This window comes from Neofelis nebulosa, chromosome 15, assembly GCF_028018385.1.
Source record: "Neofelis nebulosa isolate mNeoNeb1 chromosome 15, mNeoNeb1.pri, whole genome shotgun sequence".
Classification (NCBI taxonomy): Eukaryota; Metazoa; Chordata; class Mammalia; order Carnivora; family Felidae; genus Neofelis; species Neofelis nebulosa.
In genome coordinates, this window is record NC_080796.1 from 69,806,487 (window position 1) to 69,829,891 (window position 23,405).

A 23,405-nucleotide genomic window follows, 5' to 3' on the forward strand; every position below is an offset into this window, starting at 1 on the left:
CAACTTCAGACTTCAAGTTATATTTCAAAGCTGTAGTTATCAGAACAGTATGGCACTGGCACAAAAATAGACACATAGATCAATGAACAGAAAAGAAAGCCCAGAAATGAATCCACAATTATATGGCCAATTAATCTTCGACAAAGCAGGAAAGAATATCCAATGGGAAAGAGTCTTGTCAACAAACAGTGTTGGAAGAATAGGACAGCAACATGTGAGAATGAAACTGGGCCACTGCCTTATACCGTACACAAAAACCAATTCAAAATGGATTAAAGATCTAACTGTGAGAACTGAAGCCATAAAAATCCTAGAACAGAACACAGGCGGTAACTTCTTTAACATCAGCCCAAGCAACTTCTTTCTAGATATGTCTCCTGAGTCAAGGGAAACAAAAGCAAAAATAAACCATTGCGACTATATCAAAATAAAATGCTTCTGTCCCCAGCAGAGGGACAATCAACAAAACTAAAAGGCAACATACAGACTGGGAGAAGATATCTGAAAATGACATATCCTATAAAGGGTTAGTGTCCAAAATATATAAAGAACTTCTAAAACTCAACACCCCAAAAATGTTAATAATCCAATTAAAAAATAAGCAGAAGACGTGAACAGAGAGTTTTCCCGAGAAGACATCCAGATGGCCGACAGACACACGAAAAGATGTTCAACATCACTCATCATCAGGGAAATGCAAATCAAAACTACAGTGAGGTATCACCTCCCACCTGTCAGAGTGGCTAAAATCAACAACACAGGAAACAACAGGTGTCGGTGTGGATGTGGCCAACGCTGGTGCACTGTTGGTGGGAATGCAAACTGGTGCAGTCACTCTGGAAAACAGTATGGAGGTTCCTTAAAAACTTAAAAATAGAACCACCCTATTATCCAGCAATTGCATTACTGGGTATTTATTCATCCAAAGAATACAAGAACACTAATTCAAAGGGATACACACACCCTTACATTTATAGCAGCGTTATCTACAATGGCCAAACTATGGCAGCAGCCCAAGTGTCCATCGACTAATGAGTGGAAAAAGATTGGTGTGTGTGTGTGTGTGTGTGTGTGTGTGTGTGTGTGTGTGTGTATGAGAACATTATTCAGCCATAAAAAGGAATGAAATCTTGCAATTTGCAACAACACGGATGGGGCTAGAAAGTACAATGCTAAGCAAAATCAGTCAGAGAAAGACAAATACTGTATGATTTCACTTCATATATGGAATTTAAGCAACAAAACAAATAAACAAGGGAAAAAATCTTTAAGAGGGAGAAATCAAGAAACGAACTCTGATAGAGAACACACTGACGGTTACCAGAGGAGAGGTGGGTGGGGGGATTAAGTAGGTGATGGGGATTAAGGAGTGCACTTGAGACGAGCGCTGGGCGCTGTATAGAGGTGCTGAATTATTCTGCTGTACACCTGAAACTATTCTAACACTAGATGTTAATTAATTATTCTGTACCGGAATTAAAATAAAAACTTAAAAAAAAGAGAAAGAATCTAAGCTGGAGAGTACTCTCCAGTGTGAGACCTACACAGCGCTGGCATTAGTAATTAATGGTGAAACCGGAGGGAATAAGAGGTGGTGAGCCCTGCCCTGGAATGCAGGGCACACAAAAGTGCTCCCATAAACAAAGGCTCTGAAAAGACGGGCGCAAGAGTAAGGTAACACCCCTTATTCTAGAGGGGGGATTTGGGGGGAGGGGGATTTTTTTTTTCCCCTCAGTTTTAGATCTTCACTCTTACAAGGATTTCCTTTTATTAGGAAATGTGGCCACGGCGATCGTCTTTACACCTAGCAAAACACTGTGCACTCGGACTCCACAGAAGATCATGGAAAATCCACCTACCAACACAGAGCTCAAAAGACACGTAGGATGACAGCCTAAATAAAACGGCGGACTGGAGTATTAGGCTACTTCATGAAGGGGAGCGATAAACTAAAAAGGGAAATAAATGCCTATTAATTAGGAAAACAAATAGGTTACTGTTAAAAAACAAACAAACAAACAAAAAAAACAACCCCATCAAGGAAAGTGTCTAGGAAGTGAATGCTGGACCGGATAACGAAAGGAGGTGAGGATAGCCAACTAACTAACCTCAACCCTTTCTTTGCTTCCACATTCTTAGAATGATTAAGATAGCAAACCGCAGCTTTCTACAAGGTTAGAAAAATTTCCCTGAAGTCTTTCTATTTCCCAACTCTCGCTGTGTCTGTGATACTCAAAAAGCATACAAATACAGAATATGTATATAACTAGGAGGTGATGGCCCATAAGCTGAAAATTTGGGCCCAACTTCCTTTCTCTAACCTTATCCTGTACAATACTCCCTGAATTCTAATAAACTCAGATTACTCCCTTTCTTTCCCACCACACTCTTTCAGGGATCCTTAACTTTACAGTGAGGTTCCCTGCGTCTGGAATGCCCTGGGTCTTTATTATTCTGTGCCGAGAATACCTACTCACCTGATATAACTCAGCGTACAATTTCATCTTTGAAGGCTTTATGATCATCTCCATCCCAACCCTAAAATCTCCGGTTTGGCCAAGTCTTACATAGGAGATTTTCCCGAAGGTCTGCCGTGACCTTCAAAAAGTCAACCAAAATATGACAGATTACATTAAGCAAAAGCACAGAGTCATGGGGCAAGAACAGCCCCTACGGACTGGGGAGTCTATGCCCTCATTTGAAAAGAATTAAGGCCCAACTGGGATCTAGACCCGGCTCCGTCAACAACAACATTATTCCAACATCCCAGCGATCACCAAATCAAAGTAAGTGTTTCCAAAATCACCAAGAAAAAAAGAAAAAAAAGACCTTGAGACCTTCAAAGTGGAAAACACAATTCACTCACGAAAGGCGGTTTATCACATTGCTAAGAGTACTGGAATCCACCCACTAGCTGCGGGGGTTTCTGGGATGTCCCTGAATAAAAGAAAACCAATATCCATGAATGACTTCACAAACGTACTTATCTCTCACGTCATATCTGTCTAGAATACAGAATTTCTGCTCTCTCCCTGTGTGTGCCTGGGCTTTGGGGTGTGACCAGGAATGAGATGCCCCCTTTAACATCACTCTGCATCACGGAAGATCAGGATGCTAAGGATACGGAGGAAAAAGATGGTCATCACAGTTAATCTTTTTAGCCTCTAAGTTACATGAATAACAGGTAATTATGCGAAAGTAAGCACTGGGGATGATTGTACATGAAGTTGAAGTAATTTCACATTAAATATAGAGAATTATGGATGGAACCCTCAAATGCATTTGCAATTCTAACAGAATCACATACTGAAATGTTAAAGTCAAACAGATACAGGCAGCCTTACATATTAGTAATTATTCTTATACGTTTTAAGTCACGAATCATGGAAACTGTCCTAGAAATCTCTGAATCTATTATTTCCACAGCTCCCAGGATACATCTTTTCCTAAAGAGAATTGAGAATCGTTAAATGGCTTTCTTTGTCCACAGAGAGGAAATAAATGTATGACTCTACTACAGGCAAAAAAAAAATCAAAGAATGGTCGAAGTATGATCTGACAACTCTCAGAAAATAAAACTTTTACAGAAAATAATAATCTCACCAATATAAAATAGTAGGTTAAAACCGAACTTCAGGTGAGTATATAACTTAGCTGTTTAAAATGATCCGAAAGCAAGTTCAAATACAGAAATAAAAAAGAGCTGTTGTCTGCTACCCAGAACTATGAATATAAGCCCAAGTTATGGCTCACCTAAAACATACTTAAATATACTGGAAGGGAAAGGCTCGGGCTGAGGAATATGTCTTAGTCATTCAAGACTAACTGGCTTTAAAAATTACACAAGTACATACACGTAATTCATATACATGATAAGCAGGAACACCTGTTTTATAATAGTTAGGGGTAATGTTTGTTTAATTAATACAGGACAGAATAGGGGTGCCTGGCTGGCTCAGTTGGTGGAGCATGTGACTCTTGATCTTGGGGTTGTGAGTTCCAGCCCCACACTGGGCACAGAGTTTACTTAATTTAAATAACATAGGGGTGCCTGAGTGGCTCAGTCGGTTAAACGTCCGACTTCGGCTCAGGTCATGATCTGGCGGTTCGTGAGTTTGAGCCCCGTGTCAGGCTCTGTGCTGACCCCTCAGCGCCTAGAGCCTGCTTCGGATTCTGGGTCTCCCTCTCTCTCTACCTGTCCCCTGCACGTGCTCTGTCTCTATCTCTCAAAAATAAATAAATAAATGTTCAAAAAAAATAATAAAAAATATATATAAATAGGTCAGAATAACGTATGAGTAGCCGACATAGTGGTTTATTGTAATTTTATACTCAACATCATTCCAGTGTTACTAAGATTGCCCAGCAAAAGCATTCATAAACATAAGTTAGTAAATACATTAATACTACTTGTGATCCCAAGAACGCGTACAGAAATAGTTTCATATACACTTGAAATCAATCCTGAGATCAATAAATCCTCAGGATATGTTCATCACGGGGTCAGTACAACTTTGTTAAAATAATACCGCCTCTTGGGGCGCCTGGGTGGCGCAGTCGGTTAAGCGTCCGACTTCAGCCAGGTCACGATCTCACGGTCCGTGAGTTCGAGCCCCGCGTCAGGCTCTGGGCCGATGGCTCGGAGCCTGGAGCCTGTTTCCAATTCTGTGTCTCCCTCTCTCTCTGCCCCTCCCCCGTTCATGCTCTGTCTCTCTCTGTCCCAAAAATAAATAAAAAACGTTGAAAAAAAAAAAAAAAAAATAATACCGCCTCTTGAAATTACTGAGAAGAGATCAAGATCGTACCTAAGAAAATAAACCAGCCATTAATCTCACAGTGTAGCTAAAAATTTCAGAATTGACTTCAGAGTAAATTTAGTTAGTTTAGAAATTAGTGAAGTTTCGAAGAGAACAAATAATTAAAAGAATATATTCTGGCATTTAATCATTAAAAGGATCATCAATCTCTCATATAAACATGTTTCACTTAAGAGATCAACACAGCACTACCATGAATAATATTAAAAATCTCAAATTTATTTTCTAGGCAGAACTTTTAAATTAAATCTTTTTGAGTAAGTTCAAATGATTTCTGAGGAAGGAACAGAAGGGCAAAAATGAATGAGTAATATTTCTTTCTGACGAGGACAACTCCCATGTCCTGTGCTTTTAGCAAAGGTTTCGTTTTTTAATTTTCAATTTTCAAATTTTCAAATTTTCTTCGGGAGCTCTAGGGCGTTTTGCACAACATTTTTACAGAATGAGTATGTCTCGGGTAACGCATAGGTTTCTGTCTCAGTGTAAGGACTGCAAAGCAAAAAATTAGCACACGCTATAGAATTAAGGAGATATTCTTTTAATAAGCTACAATTATCTGCTTGCTTTAATGAAGCTATTCTGAGTTGATCTGTTGCCAGTACTCTTCATCTTCTTTCTAAAAGTTTACACAGAAATTACATTCATCAGAATTCTTTTATTCTTCCTACGATACTAAATTGTTTTATCTTTAGACTTCTTATAATAAAATGCAATCATGTGGAGTTTAAATGCAGAAGAATTCTATTCCACTTACTGGCTTCTTATTGAAAACATTAACCCTTGGCTCAGGAGGTTCATAAAAATGGCTTTCTAAGAGGTCTTTTTTCATGCCATCTGTTAATTATGAGGAGAGCGGAATCTTACTCCTCCAAGAACAGCAACCATAGAGTCAAATTTCTTCAGTTCTGGATGGTGTCTAACAGAAGCAGTGGAACAAGCTGTGAAATACACAGGTCGTGTTGTCAGTAATTTTGTGCTGGTCCCATAGCAAAAATGTAGGAGGGAAAAGCAGAAAAACATTATTTGCCAATATTAAAGAAGCAGCAGAAGGTTGTGCTGTGCAGACTTCACCACGCTTCTATACTGTGTGAAATTCATGACAGTTTTTCCGCCAAGTATTTTAAGTCTTTACATTTATTAGCAAATAAAACTTAAAACCTGAAAGAATTCCTTCTTAACTATTTAACAAACCATACTAACACTCAAGCATTAACGAAACTGTTTAACTTTTTGAGTACCGAAACCTGGAATGGTAATAAAGCATTGTGGGCACGACCAGAGAGAATCAGTTCTGGAAAACAATTTTCAGGATTCTTTACTCTTTGATATACTAGACTTATTTCTCCGTAACTCGTGGCTAGAAAAGTAATAAGAGAATTACCGGTGTTGCTAATGGGGTGAGAGTCGTGTTCGGGGGTGGGGGGGGCTCGGGGCAGATGTTCAACAACTCGCAGCTGTCGCACGGCGAACAGGCTTAATGACATTACTGGGAAGAGAAAAAGAGCGCTGCCAGGACTACTTTAAAGAATTTATATTATTGTGACATGAAAAAAGCTTAATTAGAAGCGAAAAACTGGCCTTTGTTTAATTCTGAATCAGATCCCTCGGGGTCCCACACCATTGTCACACGTGTCTGGGTACACATCCACATACGTGTTCGGCTGTAGCAAAGTTTTTCACTTATTTACTAGAAGTCTTAGGAGAAAGGGGAGAAACAATTTTTTGTCGTTTGATCTCGCTTTGGCTGGGTTCATCTTAACTCAAAATACTTTATAAACTTACTATAGGCAAAACCCCATAAGGGATAATAGAGTGAATAAAATAACTCCTCACTATTCTCAAGGGACTTATGTGGAGAGGCTATGTATGTACATAAAAATAATACAAGGAAACAATATTATGGGAATGCTGCGGAATTATGGGGATTTGGGTTCAAACGCTGTTCCTTGTGGTAGAGCCTGACTTTGCCTGTAGGTATCTGTGGGCACCAAAGGTCTGCTATTCTTTCATCCACACAAAAACAGGTGTCTAAATTTTTGTAAGATGCCAAACTTAGGATCTATTTGGTTTCTAATTTAGCTGCCCTGAATTAACCATTCAGATTACTCCCCGAAAGTCTGGGTAAGAGACACCGTATTTAGAAAAGGATACTTACAGGGCATTCTATCCATCCACTCCTGTAGGAATTCTAAGTTCCAAGAACAAGCAAAGTTTAGCCTCTCTCTGAATGGCTTTTACTGAATTGCACATTACGAACCGGATGGAAAACCAATAAAAATTTCACTGAAGGGGCGCCTGGGTGGCTCAGTTAAGCGCCCCAACTTCGGCTCAGGTCGTGAGCTCACAGTTCGTGAGTTGGAGCCCCACACTGGGTTCTGTGCTGACAGCTCAGAGCCTGGAGCCTGCTTCCAATTCTGTGTCCCCCTCTCTCTCTGCCCCTCCTCCACTCGTTCTCTCTCTCTCTCTCTCTCTCTCTCTCTCTCTCTGTCAAAAATAAACATTTGGGGCACCTGGGTGGCTTAGTCGGTTGGGCGTCCGACTTCGGCTCAGGTCATGATCTCGCGGTCTCGCGGTCTGTGAGTTCGAGCCCCGCATTGGGCTCTGTGCTGACCGCTCAGAGCCTTGAGCCTGTTTCAGATTCTGAGTCTCCCTCTCTCTCTGACCCTCCCCCGTTCATGCTCTGTCTCTCTCTGTCTCAAAAATAAATGTTTTAAAAAATTTAAAAATAAAATAAAATAAACATTAAAAAAAGTTTAAATAACTTTTACTGAAAGTCAAAAGGTCCACACTTAATGAAATGCCACGTCCCCATAATACACCACCGGAGAAAGTTCTCTGTTTCAGCTTCAAGGTGCATCTCAATCACCTTAGAAATCTTAGCTCCCACACAGTGCTGACTTTATACACAGAGGTAACTTCAAACTTTCTAGTACACAATAAAAAAGGAAAAAAGAAACTGGTGAAATCGTTAATAATCTACTTATTTAACCCAGTGTAGCCAGGATATTATCATTTAACATGCAATCAACATAAAAGTTACTGAGATATTCTACTATTTTTCTGCGTACCAAGCCTTCAAACTCTGGTGCGCCTTTCACGCTGCTGGCACATCTCAATGACCAGTTCTATCTGAAGACTCGTGTCTACTGTACGGAACTCGCTTCTTTTGGGAAACGGCCCTTTCGGGCTTCCTCCCTAACAAAACACTACAGGTCTTCTCCTTACCCCGCTTCATTCTGTATGAACAGCGGTTGTAACAATTCCACTTAGCAATTCTTCGGCGGTGAAGAGTCGGGGTGGGGGAATTGGTCAGCAGGAAATTTTAAACCCATATATCACGAAAGTAAAAAACCAAACTCTTATACTAGACGTCTTCTGGTCTATCTCCAAATGCCCTCACAGCCCCATCCTCCAACAAAATGGCATCGCTGATGGTACAGAACAACTCCTCGTCAGGAGGATACGGAACTGGAGGTGCTGACGTTCCCGGGTTTTGTTTAGCGAGGATCATTTTTATGACCCACGCAAAGTTACGTTTAACACAAATTGAGAGATTTCTTAAAAATGTCTTTACATCATCTTTAAGTAAAAATATTATGGGCTTAGTAACAGTTCAACATCTCCTAAGTTTTGCACAATAACACTTTTTTACATTTTTTTAATATTTATTTTTGAGAGAGACAGAGCAGGGGAGGGGGAGAGCGCGAGAGGGAGACACAGAATCCAAAGCAGACTCTGCCTCTGAGCCGACAGCACAGAGCCCGATGCAGGGCTTGTACTCATGAACCATGAGATCATGACCTGAGCCGAAGTCGGACGCTCAACCGACTGAGCCACCCAGGCGCCCCTGGAAGGACTCTCTTTGAACAAAATCTCATTATTGATAATAGGGAGACAGTGTAGCTCGGCGAAAAAAAGCACTAGCCTGAGACGGAAGATGATTTGCCTTCTAGACTTTGCTTTGTCACACATGGGTTGTGATGCTATAGAGCTCGCTGGGCCTAAATTTCTCCATCTGTAAAATTAACGGGGGCAAAAGTACATCTCTCAGTCTCCAGAATTTACATTAAAAACTTTATCTGACAACTTCAAAATGCTTTACACTTTGAAAGCAATAGTATTTGAAGCAGATGTGACTTCCAACATAATGCCGGAAAACTGTAAAAGTGAGCTTTAATAACAAAGCCAAAACAAATGGCCAAATTGTGAAAGGAATCTAATTCTGATTATAGTCTCATTTCCTGTTCATCAGCTCCTGCTAGCTTGCCACAAATAAGTAAAAATAACACTTGACGTTCTCTGTGTGAGAGAATTCATTAAAATCAGTTTACTGGTGAGACATTTTAAATTTGACTGACTGGGGTCACTAAGTTTCACTGCTAAAATTCTGCCTTTAGGAACTCAAAGACCTAGCACAATAAAGAAAACCATACACAAATGTATGGTCATCGAACAGAAAGCGCCTAGTATTGTTGATGAAAACATAAATCATGAAACTTTTAAACATATATTCTATTTCCCAGGAGTAATTTCAGTTGAAGGTGGGCAGATACTAATGAGTTAGCAGAATAGTGTTCCAATGCCAAGAACAAGGGTGGTCCAGCACCTGTTCCCTAACTGACTGAGTCCTTTGTTGTTGTTGTTGTTGTTTTTCAAAAGGATCAGTAATTTCTAAAAAATGCCTTGATGTCAGTGCACAATAGGATCTTTCAGAAATGTTTACATGTTGACAGAGGAAGTAGGATTCCCTCCCACTCGTAACAAATCATGCACCTAGGAATGACTCCTCTCATCAGTATAAAATAATGCCACTGCTCTCTTGTACACATTTCGTAAAGGTAATTAATATGCATTTCTTGGAAGGAGATAAGCACTAAAGAGTGAAATTATTACAGCTATATTGCTAATGCCATATGGAGCCCCAACCCAAAAGCAGCGTAACCTCCTCATCTACATGTCGAAACATTCTAGGCACGTGTCCTCCTGGCTACCTGATCTCGATTTTCCACACTCTGGTCAAAATCTGTGCCTCAGACAAATACTCTCACCATTAGGTGACAGAGCCACAAGAATCCTTGGGAAAGGAAATGAAAGGGGATTTATCTACTGCTATTTCTGAACCTGGGGTATCAGTCAAATGAAACTGATTTTGGCTAGATCGGATTTAAATAGAAACGCCTATCCTCTACAGAAATACGCATAATGATTTGCAGTGATTTAAAAACGTGTATGTATTCTTTAAAATAAATGAAACCCACAAGTACATTTCAATAACTTTGAACTATAGGGTTATGAGTAATTCCTCCGTTTATTTTTCCAAGTTTCTGAGCACTGAGATCGTTCTTTTGAGCTTTAAAACTGATCACATACTTATCTATTAATGGTTAAGGCCACTTGGTAAGAATGCTGTAGAAACATGAAAACCTCATAAAGACTATAAAAATTGTTGCCTCTAACAACCAAGGAATTTATAAACAATTCAGTAATTTAAAAAACCCTCTAAGCTCCAAAGTTTCAGACCTTAAAAATTAAGCCTCTTCTGCATCATTTAAGAATCTTCCCTCCGTTCTAAAACCCAGATCTACCAATACCCGAGTTTCAAATCAAATCTGAGTCAGCAGCTGTCACCAGTTATAAAAAGAACTTAAAACTACCCTTATTTAATCCCAAAATAAGTTTTTAAAACCGTTTTTTAAGAATAAAACATCAAGGGGCGCCCGGGTGGCTCAGTCGGTTCAGTGGCAGGCTTCGGCTCAGGTCATGATCTTGCGGTTCGTGAGTTCAAGCCCCGCGTCAGGCTCTGTGCTGACTGCTCAGAGCCTGGAGCCTGTTTCGGATTCTGTGTCTCCCTCTCTCTGACCCTCCCCGTTCATGCTCTGTCTCAAAAATAAATAAACGTTAAAAAAAATTAAAAAAAAAAAAGAATAAAACATCAAAACATGCTATCTCAATTCAGCGGTCTTTTAAAAGGAACAAAACTGGGGCTGTAAGTGCCAATAATGGGCAAATAACATGTATCAGAAACCACCAGCTGTATTCACACCAGTTCCTAAAATAGGTCTGTTATTGTAAGAGCTTTTGCAACCATTTGCAAGAAAGGGGAAAATCACAAAAGGCTTAATTTTTGCAGAAGGCACTTTATAAAAGCGTTCCAGCTCCAATTTGGTTGGGTATAGTGTTAGAACAGGGAAATAATGCAAATACCAAAAATCCTTAACTACGGAGGACATGCGTCTTTTGTTAGTAAAAGGCATGCCTGGGTATGAGAGACAATTTGTTTCAATCTGGCACAGGGTTTGGCAAAGTTTAGGAGTAAAAGGAACAAGCAAAATACGATGGCTATGTTGTGCACGGAACAGATACTTTTAAAACTTCTAACGTTTATTTTTGAGAGAGAGGGAGGGAGAGTACAAGCAGGGGAGGGGCTGAGAGAGAGGGAGACACAGAATTTGAAGCAGGCTCCAGGCTCCGAGCTGCCAGCACAGAGCCAGACGTGGGGCTCCAACTCACGAAACAGGAGATTATGACCTGAGCCGAAGTTGGATGCTTAACCGACTGAGCCACCCAAGCGCCCCTGGAACAGATCATTTAAACCTGAGAAGATGAACCATGCTTGAAAACTAAGTAAGTTTGGACGTCTCTTACATTGTCCATTACATGCCTGTGTGCAATTAAATGCCTGCCAAACTGTTCCTGGCACTTTTGTGATTCAGATAGAATACCTTACAAGGGAAATAAAGAACTCACAAGGGGGAATGTCAAATGCAGACAGAGGTTTTTCTATTAGGCCAGATCTTTTGTTGTTGTTGCTGTTTCAAGTCAGGTTTGAAAGACTCGGTCTTTTCAGAAGTTCAACAAAACAATGAATTTATTTTACCCCAGTATCATTTTTTTTAGTTTATTTTGAAAATAAGAGTTTCTACTAAGCTAGTTTACAAATCTTTCTGATTTATATAGAATAGAAAAATATTCATATCCATCTTAATAAGAGTAGGCCCAAGTACGAGGTACGTTTTCTAGATGTAACTACAAATAAAATTTTATTTTCCTTTGAAGTTTATTTATTTTGAGAGAGAGAGAGAGAGAGAGAGAGAGGGAGGGAGGGAGGGAGGGAGGGAGGGAACAGGAGCAAGAGAGCAACAGGGGGAGGAGGACAGAGAGAGGGAGAGGCTCCAAGCAGGTTCCGAGCTGTCAGCACAGAGCCTGACATGGGGCTCAAACCCATGAACCGTGAGATCATGTCCTGAGCGCCAATCAAGAGTCGGACATTTAACCCACTGAGCCACCCAGGCGCCCCACTATAAATAAAAATTTTTTTAATAAAAATTTTTAATGTTTATTTATTTTTGAGAGAGAGACAGAGACAGAGACAGAGCATGAGCAGGGGAGGGGCAGAGAGAGAGGGAGACACAGAATCCAAAGCAGGCTCCAGGCTCCAAGCTGTCAGCACAGAGCCCGATGCAGGGCTCACAATCACGAGCCATGTGATCAAGACCTGAGCTGAAGTTGGACACTTCACAGACTGAGCCACCCAGGCACCCCTATAAATAAAATTTTAAATACCAAAGGTGATTGCAACAGAATTCTACGTCGCTAACTCACTTTCCTCATGGAGAAATATCGTCTCTTTACGCACTCAGGTGAAACAGAGAAGGAAAATGAAAAAGCAAAAGAAATGCCAAGAATCATTCGGCACTTCCTAGAGAGACACTGACACCAACCTCAGGAAAACATAATGCGTATCCCTACCATGTTAGAAAAAACAAAAAATCTGCCCACCATAATGTGGTATAGTTCAAACTCGGAAACATTTCTATTTTTAAAAATATGCGAACAAAAACATCTCCGCTTTACTTCTTAAATAATTCTTGCTGATAAAGAGGAAATGTTTTTCTAACAGCCTGTAGAGCCAAGTCTGTCCTTAAAGGTTCATGCTGGTTTTCACTCCTGGCAACGAAAACACATTGAAGAGAAACTCCTGAAGAAAAAGCCTCATTCAAAAGTGATTTCGTTCATTAGATAGGGAAAGGGGGAGACGGAACATTAGGATCAATCAAAAGAAGACATGAAATTATTCATGTTTTCACCCTTATCCATAAACAAGTTCAGAAGGTAATCGCATTTGTGGCAAGAACTATATCCTCACAAAGATATTACTAAAAAAGGGGAAAAGACAGAATTACAAATAAGTTTAATTTTTTTTACTTTTTGAGAGAGAGAGAGAGAGAGAGAGAGAGAGAGAGAGAGAGAGACAGTGCAAGCAGGGGAGGGGCAGAGAGAGAGGAAGACACAGAATCCAAAGCAGGCTCCAGGCTCTGAGCTGTCGGCACAGAACCTGACCCGGGGCTCGAACTTGTAACTGTGAGATCATGACCTGAGCCGAAGCCAGACGCTTCACTGACTGAGCCACCCCAGGCGCCCCCACAAGAGATGTTTCAAAATAGGCACCAGACTCTTTTATATGGTCACCTTGTTTCAGAGGATCTTATGTAGAAAAGAAATTGCAATGGGAAATACATTTTCACCGCTCACAAAAAATAAGTTTTAATCCCTCATAATTTTCCCACCAAAAGCTCATTTGAGAAATAATTTATCGCGTGAAAGTACTACTATAAAATACTTTAAAAGACCAAGGTCATAACTTACGTACGTATATAGTTTCAAAAACATTATGAGGATTCAGGGTACAAGTAGCTGAATGGGAAAAAGAGAGGAAGCTATCCACCGGGCACAGAAATGATCTCATTCCTGTATATAAAAAGGCATCAAAAGGCACTCTGCTCATGCTTTTTCCCAATGGTATTTCTGAGCGATGAAAATCCTCAGATTAATATTAGTACTAAAAAGCTGACTGAAGTACCTTTACTATCAGAAAACATGAAATTCGGAACAAAAACCACTCGGGAGAGAGGATTCCTCACATCAAAAGAAAGAAGTTCTCTGTAACGCATGAGGTGACTCAAGAGCGTAATAATCTACTGCAACTGAAATCTGGAAATGCGGGGCTTGAAAAATACCAACAGCATAGATCACCCAGGAAAAAGACAACGGTTTCCTCTCAACCAGGCCCCAAAAGCAGGAGGTAAACACCCAAAGTTACGTTTTAGAGTCTTTGGATTTAAATAACGATCCACATCCTTTGAGATGGAAATTCGAACGAGCCGCCCTAAGAGATATCCCAAGAGGTGGGAGGGGAAACAGAGATGAAATTCAACGGAGGAAGGAAAAAAAAAAAAAAAAAAGCAAATGCGATACAAAGCTTAAAGGATCCAACAGGAACTTCTGAGGCAATGAACACACAGAAGAAATCGTAAACTGTGTGAAAGAAAACTGGAAGACGTGGAGATAGTAGAAGGTCGTGCAAGGAAGCAGCATGCACGGACGCCTCTTCGCTCTAAGGGAGGTGTGGATGTGCATTTCTTCAGAACACTGAACGATCTAAGACTCTGTATCTGCTCATTTTTCTTACACGTCAGAGCGGGGAAAATCTCGAGCGTGGGGGGTCCAACCGAGGAGGAGGGAAACCCTATGCCACTGAAGACTACATTCTGATAAGCACGCTGAGTCCATCGCAAAATGTTAAAACCAAGTTTTATTTCAATCTGCCAAACTGGAGACATACGGTGACCTCGACACATCTCGGTAAACTCCTTTCCTTGCAAAAAAAAAAAAACAAAAAAAAACAAAAAAAAAAAAACCAGACGATGGTGACGAAAGGAGCGTTTCTGAGGTTTGAACAAAGTAACACACAGCAGAACCTCAGGAAGAGCTTCATTCAACTTTCTTTTAAACACTAAGGTTTTTCCTGGAGTAACCCCTCAAACCATTCAATGTCAGCAATGCCATAAAAGAGAAACCCTGGCCCACATTCGTCTACGAAGCTGTTTTTAAAAATGGCAGTCCTTTTCCTTGGCCAACCCTACCACCTTCCACCAGATGGCTTGTCCCCATCCTCTCAGCGAAAGAAAAAGCAAATAAAAACTACACCGAAGTATTCAGTGGGAGGATAAGCTGGACGAAACCGTCACTGAACGGTCGGGCACGTTTCCAGTCGGCCCGTCACCTACAGTGTCATTCTAACCCCCTGCCGCTGCCCGAACAGCCCGGCCACCTCCTGAAGGAAAGAGGGGTGGGGGCAGGTCCTCAGTAGAGGTTGTCCGTGTTGGCGCTCCGAGGGGTCTTGATCTTCTCGATGTTTTTGAGGATCACATCATGCAGGGTGGCGTACTGGTTCCGCACGTGCAGCAGGATCTGGCGCACGCTCAGGTACTCGTTTTCGTCCACCTCGGCTACGGTGCGGCGATAATCTTCCACCTGGGGGTACTTCACGATCTTGGACACCAGCTTGGCCCTGGTGTTGTAGTAGGTGGAGAAGCGGCGCAGATAGGAGGCTGCCGTGCTCTCCACGGTCCACAGCTGGTCCACGGTGTCCTCCTGGATGGACACTCCGAAGTCGTCGCCGTCCTCCACCTTCGGGATGAGCAGCTGCACCCACATGCGCACCGCGTTGCATTTCTCCCTCAGCAGCTCGATCTCGGGTTTCACCCGCTCGATCAGCTCCACCAGATGCTGGTTGCTCCGCAGCAGCTGCCCCTCGCCGCCCGGCGGTGCCGGCACTTTGACCGAGGGCTGGGTCTGCGGAGGCGGCGGGTCCCGGTTGGGCCCGTCCCCCGCGGTGTCGGGGGCGGCGGGGGGCTCCGGGGCCGGCACCGAACGGATTCTGGACAGGTCTTGCAGGCGCAGCTCCCGGACCCGACTATCCAGCTCCGACAGCTTCTGAGGGAAGAAGGTGGACACCAGATCCTCGGCCTCCTGCGCGATGCGGGCCCGAAACGAATCCACTTTCCCCCGCACGTCCTGCTCCAGCTTCAGCGGGGAAGCCAGGACGTCCAGGGGCGTCGAGCGTCGGGGCGGTGGACACTACCCGGGCTCCCCCCCCGCGGCCGGCGGGCCGGCCTTGGGCTTCCGCCGCCACGGCCAACTCCCAACAGACCATGCCCAGCCACGCCGGAAGTGACGTCCCGGACTCCCGGCGGCGCGGGCCCGGGCCCGCGGTGGGTGGGGAGGGGAGGGAACCACGTGCCGACCGCGCCCTCCGGACAACGCCCCAGCCAGGCGGCCCTGGCACCTGTGTGCGTGCAGTGGGGGTCGGGGGGGGGGGGGGGCTGCGGATCTAGTTCCCGGAGCAGTCCCCCACCCCCACCCCCACCCCGACCCCCATCCCCCGCCTCTCGGCCGGAAGCCTGCGCAGGAAAGACGGTTCCAAAGAACATCGGTAAACTTGAGCACTGTGAGGACCAAGCAGACAAGTCGATGTACTTTATACATAGGGGCTCAAGGAGATCCACGATCGCTCTACTTGTTTTACTTTCATTTTCCTGAAATACTTTCCTTTTGTTCTTTGCAACACCATAGTGCATACCTTTGATTTTATACTGAAATTATTAAAGTTTAGATCAAAAAAGGATTATCCTAAAGATGTTATAAGTTGTGAACGTAACTGTCACCTCAGTTGAACTGCAAACGTCCTCAGGGCATAGGCCAAGTCTTAATTTGTCTCCGCTGCATGTGGCACAATGCCTGGTGTAGAGCAGGTGCTCAATACCCGTGTGATGAAATAACCTTGAATTAGTAAGATTTTAGCAAACCATGACTTCACAAGATCTAGAACAAACAAGTATCAACAAGACATGTTACAGGTTGGTCTCCGCAGCAAGCGACAGAGATTGCTTCCAGGAAATTTACTAGGGGCTGTTCTTAACCAAAGGACCCCTGGAAAGGAAGAGCTACAGCAGAGGGAGAAGCTGATGAAATCTCTAAGCCTCAGCTGACCCCATGGGGAAGGGGAAAGCCCCTTCACAGTTGTCCAAAGTTGAGGACAGGGCAATTCCTGAAGCGGGCTGTTTGGAAAGAAATTCCTTAGCTCTGAGGCACGAACTGGGGAGTGCCTCAAAGCTCCAAGGACACGTGTACCACAGTGAGATAACTAGACTAACAAACCAGCGATTTCACTTGTATTCAAGTCAACTGTGTTCAGCCCCAATTAGGGGATGAAATTTCTGTGTTTCGATCATTTCAGGTCTTGGAATGTGACAAAGGTGTGGTGGAGGGAATTATATTTTCGACGATGCGTGTATGGGAATAAAGGCGTATACATATTGTGGTGTGTATGGGGTGGGTATTGGGGAACTACTGGTAAGCTGGATCTTCAGGTAGGAGGGAAAGTGGCAGGAAATGAGGCAGGAGGGTAAGCAAGGACCAGCTCCTAGAGGCAGGGCCCTGTTTGCCATGATTAAGGAACTTGGATTTAATAAAAAGCCAATGAAGGGCAGGGAAAACACAAACACACACACACACACACACATACACACACACACACACACACAGATGGAGGACTTCAGTGGTCGAGGTGGATCTGAAGAGGAGAATAAAGAGAGACTGCTGATAGAATCCAAAGCATGCCTCAAAGTGATGGCAATGGGGCTGGAGAGAAGAATATAGAGTTTTAGGAAGCACAATTAATAGTACGTGGTGATAGTTTTGGATATGAAGAGATGAGAAAAGGCAGAATTCAATACTAATTTTTTCTTTTTGTGGTTAAAGGAAGAATTTCTATTTATACCTACATTAAACCTCTCCTAAGAGATAACTTGGATATACATATATTTTTACACATGCAAATTTACATTCAAGTTAATGGGAATTTAGATAGAGCGATCAAACGGAAAAGGAAAAACCAATCTTGAAACATGACCACAGCTTTCCCACATCTTGATTTTCTTCATAAGTTTGGCTATAACAGATTACAAGAGAGCTACTATAGAAATTCTCTTTAATTGAAAAATATCCTCAGTGCTATATATGGTTTATCAAATGGTTACTTTTTTTTCTTATTCCAAATTTTTATTTAAATTCTAGTTAGTTAACATTTAGTGTAATACTGGTTTCTGGAGTACAATTTAGTGATTCATCACTTAAGTAAAACACCCAGTGCTCATCACAACAAGCGTCTTCCTTAATACCCATTACCCACTTAGCCCACCCCACTTCCACCTCCCTCCATCAAGCTTCAGTTAGTTCTCTATCATTGAGTCTCTTACGGTTTGCTTCCCTGTCTCTTTTTTTGCCCCTTCAAATATGTTCATCTGTTTTGCGTCCCAGATTCCACATATGAGTGAAATCATACGGTATTTGTCTTTCTCTGGTGGACTTGTTTTGCTGAGCATAATACACTCTAGCTCCATCCACATCATTCCCACTGGCGGTATTTCACTCTTATTGACGGCTGAGTAATATTCCACTGTATATACCACATCTTCTTTATCCATTCATCAGTTGATGGACACTTGGGCTCTTTACAAAGTTTGGCTATTGCTGATAGTACTGGTACAGACATTGGGTTGCACTGTCCCTTCAAATCAGTATTTTTGTATCCTTTGGGTAAATATCTAGTAGTACAACTGCTGGATCGTAGGGCAGTTTGGTTACTCTTTTTTCAAAGAGAAAATATTTCTAGTTGCTCTTTTAGATAACGGAGGACTTTTTATATTATGACACTGACTAACACTGCCATTTATATGAAATTATTTCCTTTAGTTGTCTGATGACAGGATATAAAATCCTTGGGGAGGGGGCTCAGCTGCTCTTTTTTCTGGCGTGGTGTAAGAATTGTATTCATTCACAACGTTTCTTGTCCTTGTTAATGAAAGCAACAGTTGGTAGGAAAATGACAGCTCCTAATGCTGCTTTCCCCACTGACCATCAGCAATCAGCAGTTGTTTTTAAAAATTATTTAATGCACTTGCATGCCATGATTCCACCCGTGAAATGGACACCGAGTGCTAACAGGTGGAAGAAAGCCATGAACAGCTGTGTAGTGTTGTCTTGTTCAGGCTTCTCCTTTCTCCACAGCCCAGCAGGGTTCAGCACGTACGGATGCCGAGACTGACACACCACTCTTCTTTCAGTAATACCTACAGATTTACGGATTGATTTACCCTTTAAATATCCCCCAGCTCTGAAACTAAGCCTGTAAAGAAAGGATTCTGTGGTCCTATGGATGAGTTCCATTTAGCGAATTAGTCTAAGCAACTATTGTGTCAACTCTTGGATATAAATGTAACTTCGAGGGGCGCCTGGGTGGCTCAGTCGGTCAAGCGGCTGACTTTGGCTCCAGTCGTGATCTCATCGTTTTTGAGTTCGGGCCCCGTGTCGGGCTCTGTGCTGACAGCTGGGAGCCTGGAGCCTGCTTCAGATTCTGTATCTCCCTCTCTCTCTCTGTTCCTCCACTGCTCACACTTGTGCTCAACAATAAACATTAAAAAAAAAAAAAAAATTCTAAATAAATAAATAAATGTAACTTGGAGATACAGATTGGAATTTAACCCTTCAAAATACTTATTTCCTCACAGCTTTCTGTCAATAGAAGTTAGGAGAAATATAATCAATGGGGCTAAACCCAGATAATCATAAGATTCTGATGAGCCCTTATGTTGATGCAATTCTTCATCTCTAGATTGCAATGGACCTTAAGTTATCTAGACCAAAGGGCTTCGTTCAAAACTTATCGGTACCCCCTAGTGAGCATAAAATGCTTCGTTTTCCAATGCAGTCAGTGAGAACGCTGCCAGAGTCACTTTCTAGGTTGACAAATGCCTCCCTTCCCCTTCTCATTCTTCCTCCTAGTCTGCAGCAAGCAAAGGTACAGAAATAAACAGCGTAGAAGCACCTGCTGCCATGGCCTCTGGTCGGTCGTCGCCGCCAATTCAACATCTCCAGGATCTGTCTCCAGGTCTAACCTGTGCACGCCTTTACGCAAAGAGGAGGGGCAAAACGGCACTGTGGTTAAGGCTGTGCCGTCACCCTGCCACGTTCCAACGCCCGCTTTGCTACTCACCAGCCATGTGACCCTGCTCGGTTATTTTACCTCTCTCTGCTGCATTCACTTCATCTATAAAATGAGCATTACAATAATAGCTATGTCATAAAAGTTGTTTTGGGGATCTAGTTAATAAAGAGTTCGGCACAGTGCCTTGAACGTGGTACGTGCTCAGTAAACGTTAGCTATTATTAAAGGAGAGGCATCGACATTCCAACATCTCCCTTCACCCTCTGGAATGGAGAACTGTGAATTCTATACAAACAAATCAAGGTATACTTTTCTTGTTCACGGTCTTGTTATTTACCAGTGATGACTCACTGTATTACAGAGTTGGATGTAAGCAATTAAAAAAAAAAAAAACAAACTTGCTTGAGTTTCTTAGAATCCGTATCACAGAGGGCGTCAGTGAAGTAGTGCAAACGTTACTAGCTACCTTGGCTGAAAAGTACATTTCTCAGCAGAACCCTTTCTGTAATTGCCAAGTCTTTATCACATTTGTATTTTCTCTTGCAAATGACATAATTGGTATAATTTGGAAACACTGACGTCTACTATCAAGGATCTCTAAGATCATGGATTCTAACCAAAATCTATTAACCTCTGGGTCCCAGATGCCTGACTTTTTTAAATGATTTGGCCAATGACTCTCTACCCAAGGCACTGATGGCTCCCTTGTTTTCAAAACCCATGTTCTGGATGAACAATGAACCCTCTAGTTCTGCATTTCACATATTGTGGTCCATCAGTTCCCTGTAATTATTTGTGTGAATTCACGGTGATGATAAGACAATCGACGTAAGCATATTCTGGGTGATATTATAACCGCCATGCAATTTGGGGGCCAATAATTCGATTTTTTATGATTATAATGCCACCAAGTACCATTATTTTATTTTCATTTTTAAAGGTTTATTGGATTATTTATTTTTTGACAGAGACAGAAAGCACAAGCAGGGGAGGGACAGAGAGAAGGAGAGAGAGAGAATCCCAAGTAGGCTCCATGCTGTCAGCACAGAGCCCAACTTGGGTCTCAATCTCAAAAACTGTGAGATCATGACTGAGACAAAATCAAGAGTTGGATGCTTGACCAGGGGCACCCGAAGGCTCAGTCGGTGAAGCATCCTACTCTTGGTTTTGGCTCAGGTCATGATCTTGCGGTTCGTGAGTTCGAGCTCCACATTGGGGTCCGTGCAGACAGTGTGGACCCTGCTTGGGATTCTCTCCCTCCTGCTCTCTCTGCCTCTCCCCTGCTCTCTTTCTCTCTCAAAATAAATAAAAACAATTTTTTCCAATAACAAAAAATTTGGATGCTTAACCGGCTGAGCCCCCCAGGCGCCCCCAGTACCAGTACCACTACCTTAATTGATCAGAGAGAAAAGCCTATTAGGTATGGTTATCTTTGTTTCCCCTTCTCCCGAACAACTGTTAATCAGATGGAGCAAAGGTTTCCTCAGTGGGTCAGAGAGAGACAACTGGAGAGAGAATTCGCTTCTCAGAGTACTCGATAGTGAGAAAACGTCTAAGTAAAAATGCAAGGAACCTGCACCGTGAGAGCTGGCATCACGCTCACTTGTCAGGCGTGACTAGTTCCCACCAACATGATCTTTTACGTAAATTCATGTTGTTGGTGTTAATTTTATTCTCTTTGTAATTTTATTTCTATTTAATTTACGCAATTACTTTGGCTTTATAGCTATAAATCTAGAAGTTTAAGATGCTTTGAGAACTTAATGTTTGTATATGCTTAAAACGATGTCTAATAATGGAGAATTTCTTCTTTAAAGAAATTACTTCCGGGGCGCCTGGGTGGCGCAGTCGGTTAAGCGTCCGACTTCAGCCAGGTCACGATCTCACGGTACATGAGTTCGAGCCCCGCGTCAGGCTCTGGGGTGATGGCTCAGAGCCTGGAGCCTGTTTCAGATTCTGTGTCTCCCTCTCTCTCTGTCCCTCCCCCATTCATGCTCTGTCTCTCTCTGTCCCAAAAATAAATAAACGTTGAAAAAAAAAAAATTAAAAAAAAAAAAAAAAAAAAAAAAAAAAAGAAATTACTTCCTTTAAAAGTACAAACCCTCTTGTAACATCTGGTACAAACAACTGCAGTCACCTTCTTCTTTTTTTTTTTTTTTTTTTTAATTTTTTTTTCAACGTTTTTTATTTATTTTTGGGACAGAGAGAGACAGAGCATGAACGGGGGAGGGGCAGAGAGAGAGGGAGACACAGAATCGGAAACAGGCTCCAGGCTCCGAGCCGTCGGCCCAGAGCCCGACGCGGGGCTCGAACTCACGGACCGCGAGATCGTGACCTGGCTGAAGTCGGACGCTTAACCGACTGCGCCACCCAGGCGCCCCTGCAGTCACCTTCTTAAAATGCGTGTCTGGCCGCATTTCCATCTTCTACAGGGTACGGACCAGATTCGTTAGGCATGGCCCACAAGTTCCTCCACGAAGGGACCCTGCCATCTTTTATTTCCCAGAAGCTACTCTCCATTTCAGCAGAGGCTCTCTCCTACGTCCTCTACACTTACGTATTCACCTCTCTGTGTGTGAACGCCACATTGCCTCCTCCTCCTCCCGCTCTACCCTACTCGTTCCCCCTTCTAGAATCAACTCAAGGGGTGTTCGGTGAAGAAACCTACCCAGGTACCACCCCCTCCTTCCTCGGTGAGGTTAGTGTTCTGGGCACAAGTTACACAGTGTGGTAATATCTACCTCATAAAGCTGCCGAGAAGGTTAAATGAAACAACTTACCTCAAACAGCTAGGACACTAAATGCTCCAGAAACAGTAGTTCTGTTTGTAATCTCAAGAGTATTCTGCATGTATCTCTTTCACAGTTCCTATCACAGTGTTGTCATTCTAGATTTACAAGTCACTTGTCTCCACTATGATAACCTCTTGGAGGACAAGGATTTTAGCTTATTCATTTTTATACAGTCTATGGTAGCACAGTGTCTGCTAAAAGCAAGTGTTCAATGAACATTTACTGAATGAATAAATGAATTAATGAAGCAAAATAGGATAAAACTTATCGGATGGGACCTGACTAGCAGAAGACATGGGACTCTCAAGCAGCTCATCTTTCTCTTTTTTTTCCTCCCTGGAAGGTTGCTCAACTGTGCAACATCCCTCCTGGGAGTCCTCACTGCCGTCTTCTGGGCTGGGCTCTTCAGGGATTTAGACAGGAAAGGTAGGACACAGATTTCTGTCTCCCACCAACAGGATGCAGAGTTTGACATTCTGCTTCTGACTGTGGTAACAGACCAGAAATCTGGGAGTCACAGGATTGCTGAGTTCTACACAATCACCCTCGCTTAACTACCTGGAGCTGCTCTGTAGGAGAGTAGTTACGCAGTGGTACGTGTTTCTGCAAAACGAACATATTGGGGAGCAGCAGAGAGGTACACACAAGGAATAAGGGTGATGCTGGCTCTGACTCATGCTCCTACTGTTTATTTATAGCTTCTTATTAGTATGAGATTTGTTTTATTTGGCAAGAGTACAAGATTTCAACGGACTGAGAGAGGAAGATGTAAGAAAATGCCTAAGCGTAAAACTTCTACAGCTGAATAATAATCTGTAACTCGGTGCTGTGTCAACAGGCTCCCGAGGGGCTGGTGCAGGCTGAAACCACTCCAGAATCACAGATTTCATGAGCTGCAGACTTTACTGCGAAAAGTATAGTAGAGGTTAACTCAAGATTTTATTCCTC

At 42.6% G+C, this 23,405-nt stretch overlaps 2 protein-coding genes across 5 annotated transcripts in view; both read right to left on the minus strand.

The window, feature by feature from the left end:
• The window catches only part of ATF6 (activating transcription factor 6), a 206,687-nt gene that overhangs the window by 73,117 nt on the left and 110,165 nt on the right, over nucleotides 1–23,405 (minus strand). The window lies entirely within an intron of this gene.
• LOC131496439 (proteasome activator complex subunit 3-like) lies at nucleotides 14,392–19,720 on the minus strand. The gene is made up of 3 exons (XM_058701988.1): nucleotides 19,714–19,720; nucleotides 19,546–19,625; nucleotides 14,392–15,737 (listed from the first exon to the last, which is right to left on the minus strand). Exons 1-3 carry the CDS (start codon nucleotides 19,718–19,720, stop codon nucleotides 14,961–14,963), a joined length of 864 nt encoding a protein of 287 aa, XP_058557971.1. The 3' UTR covers nucleotides 14,392–14,960.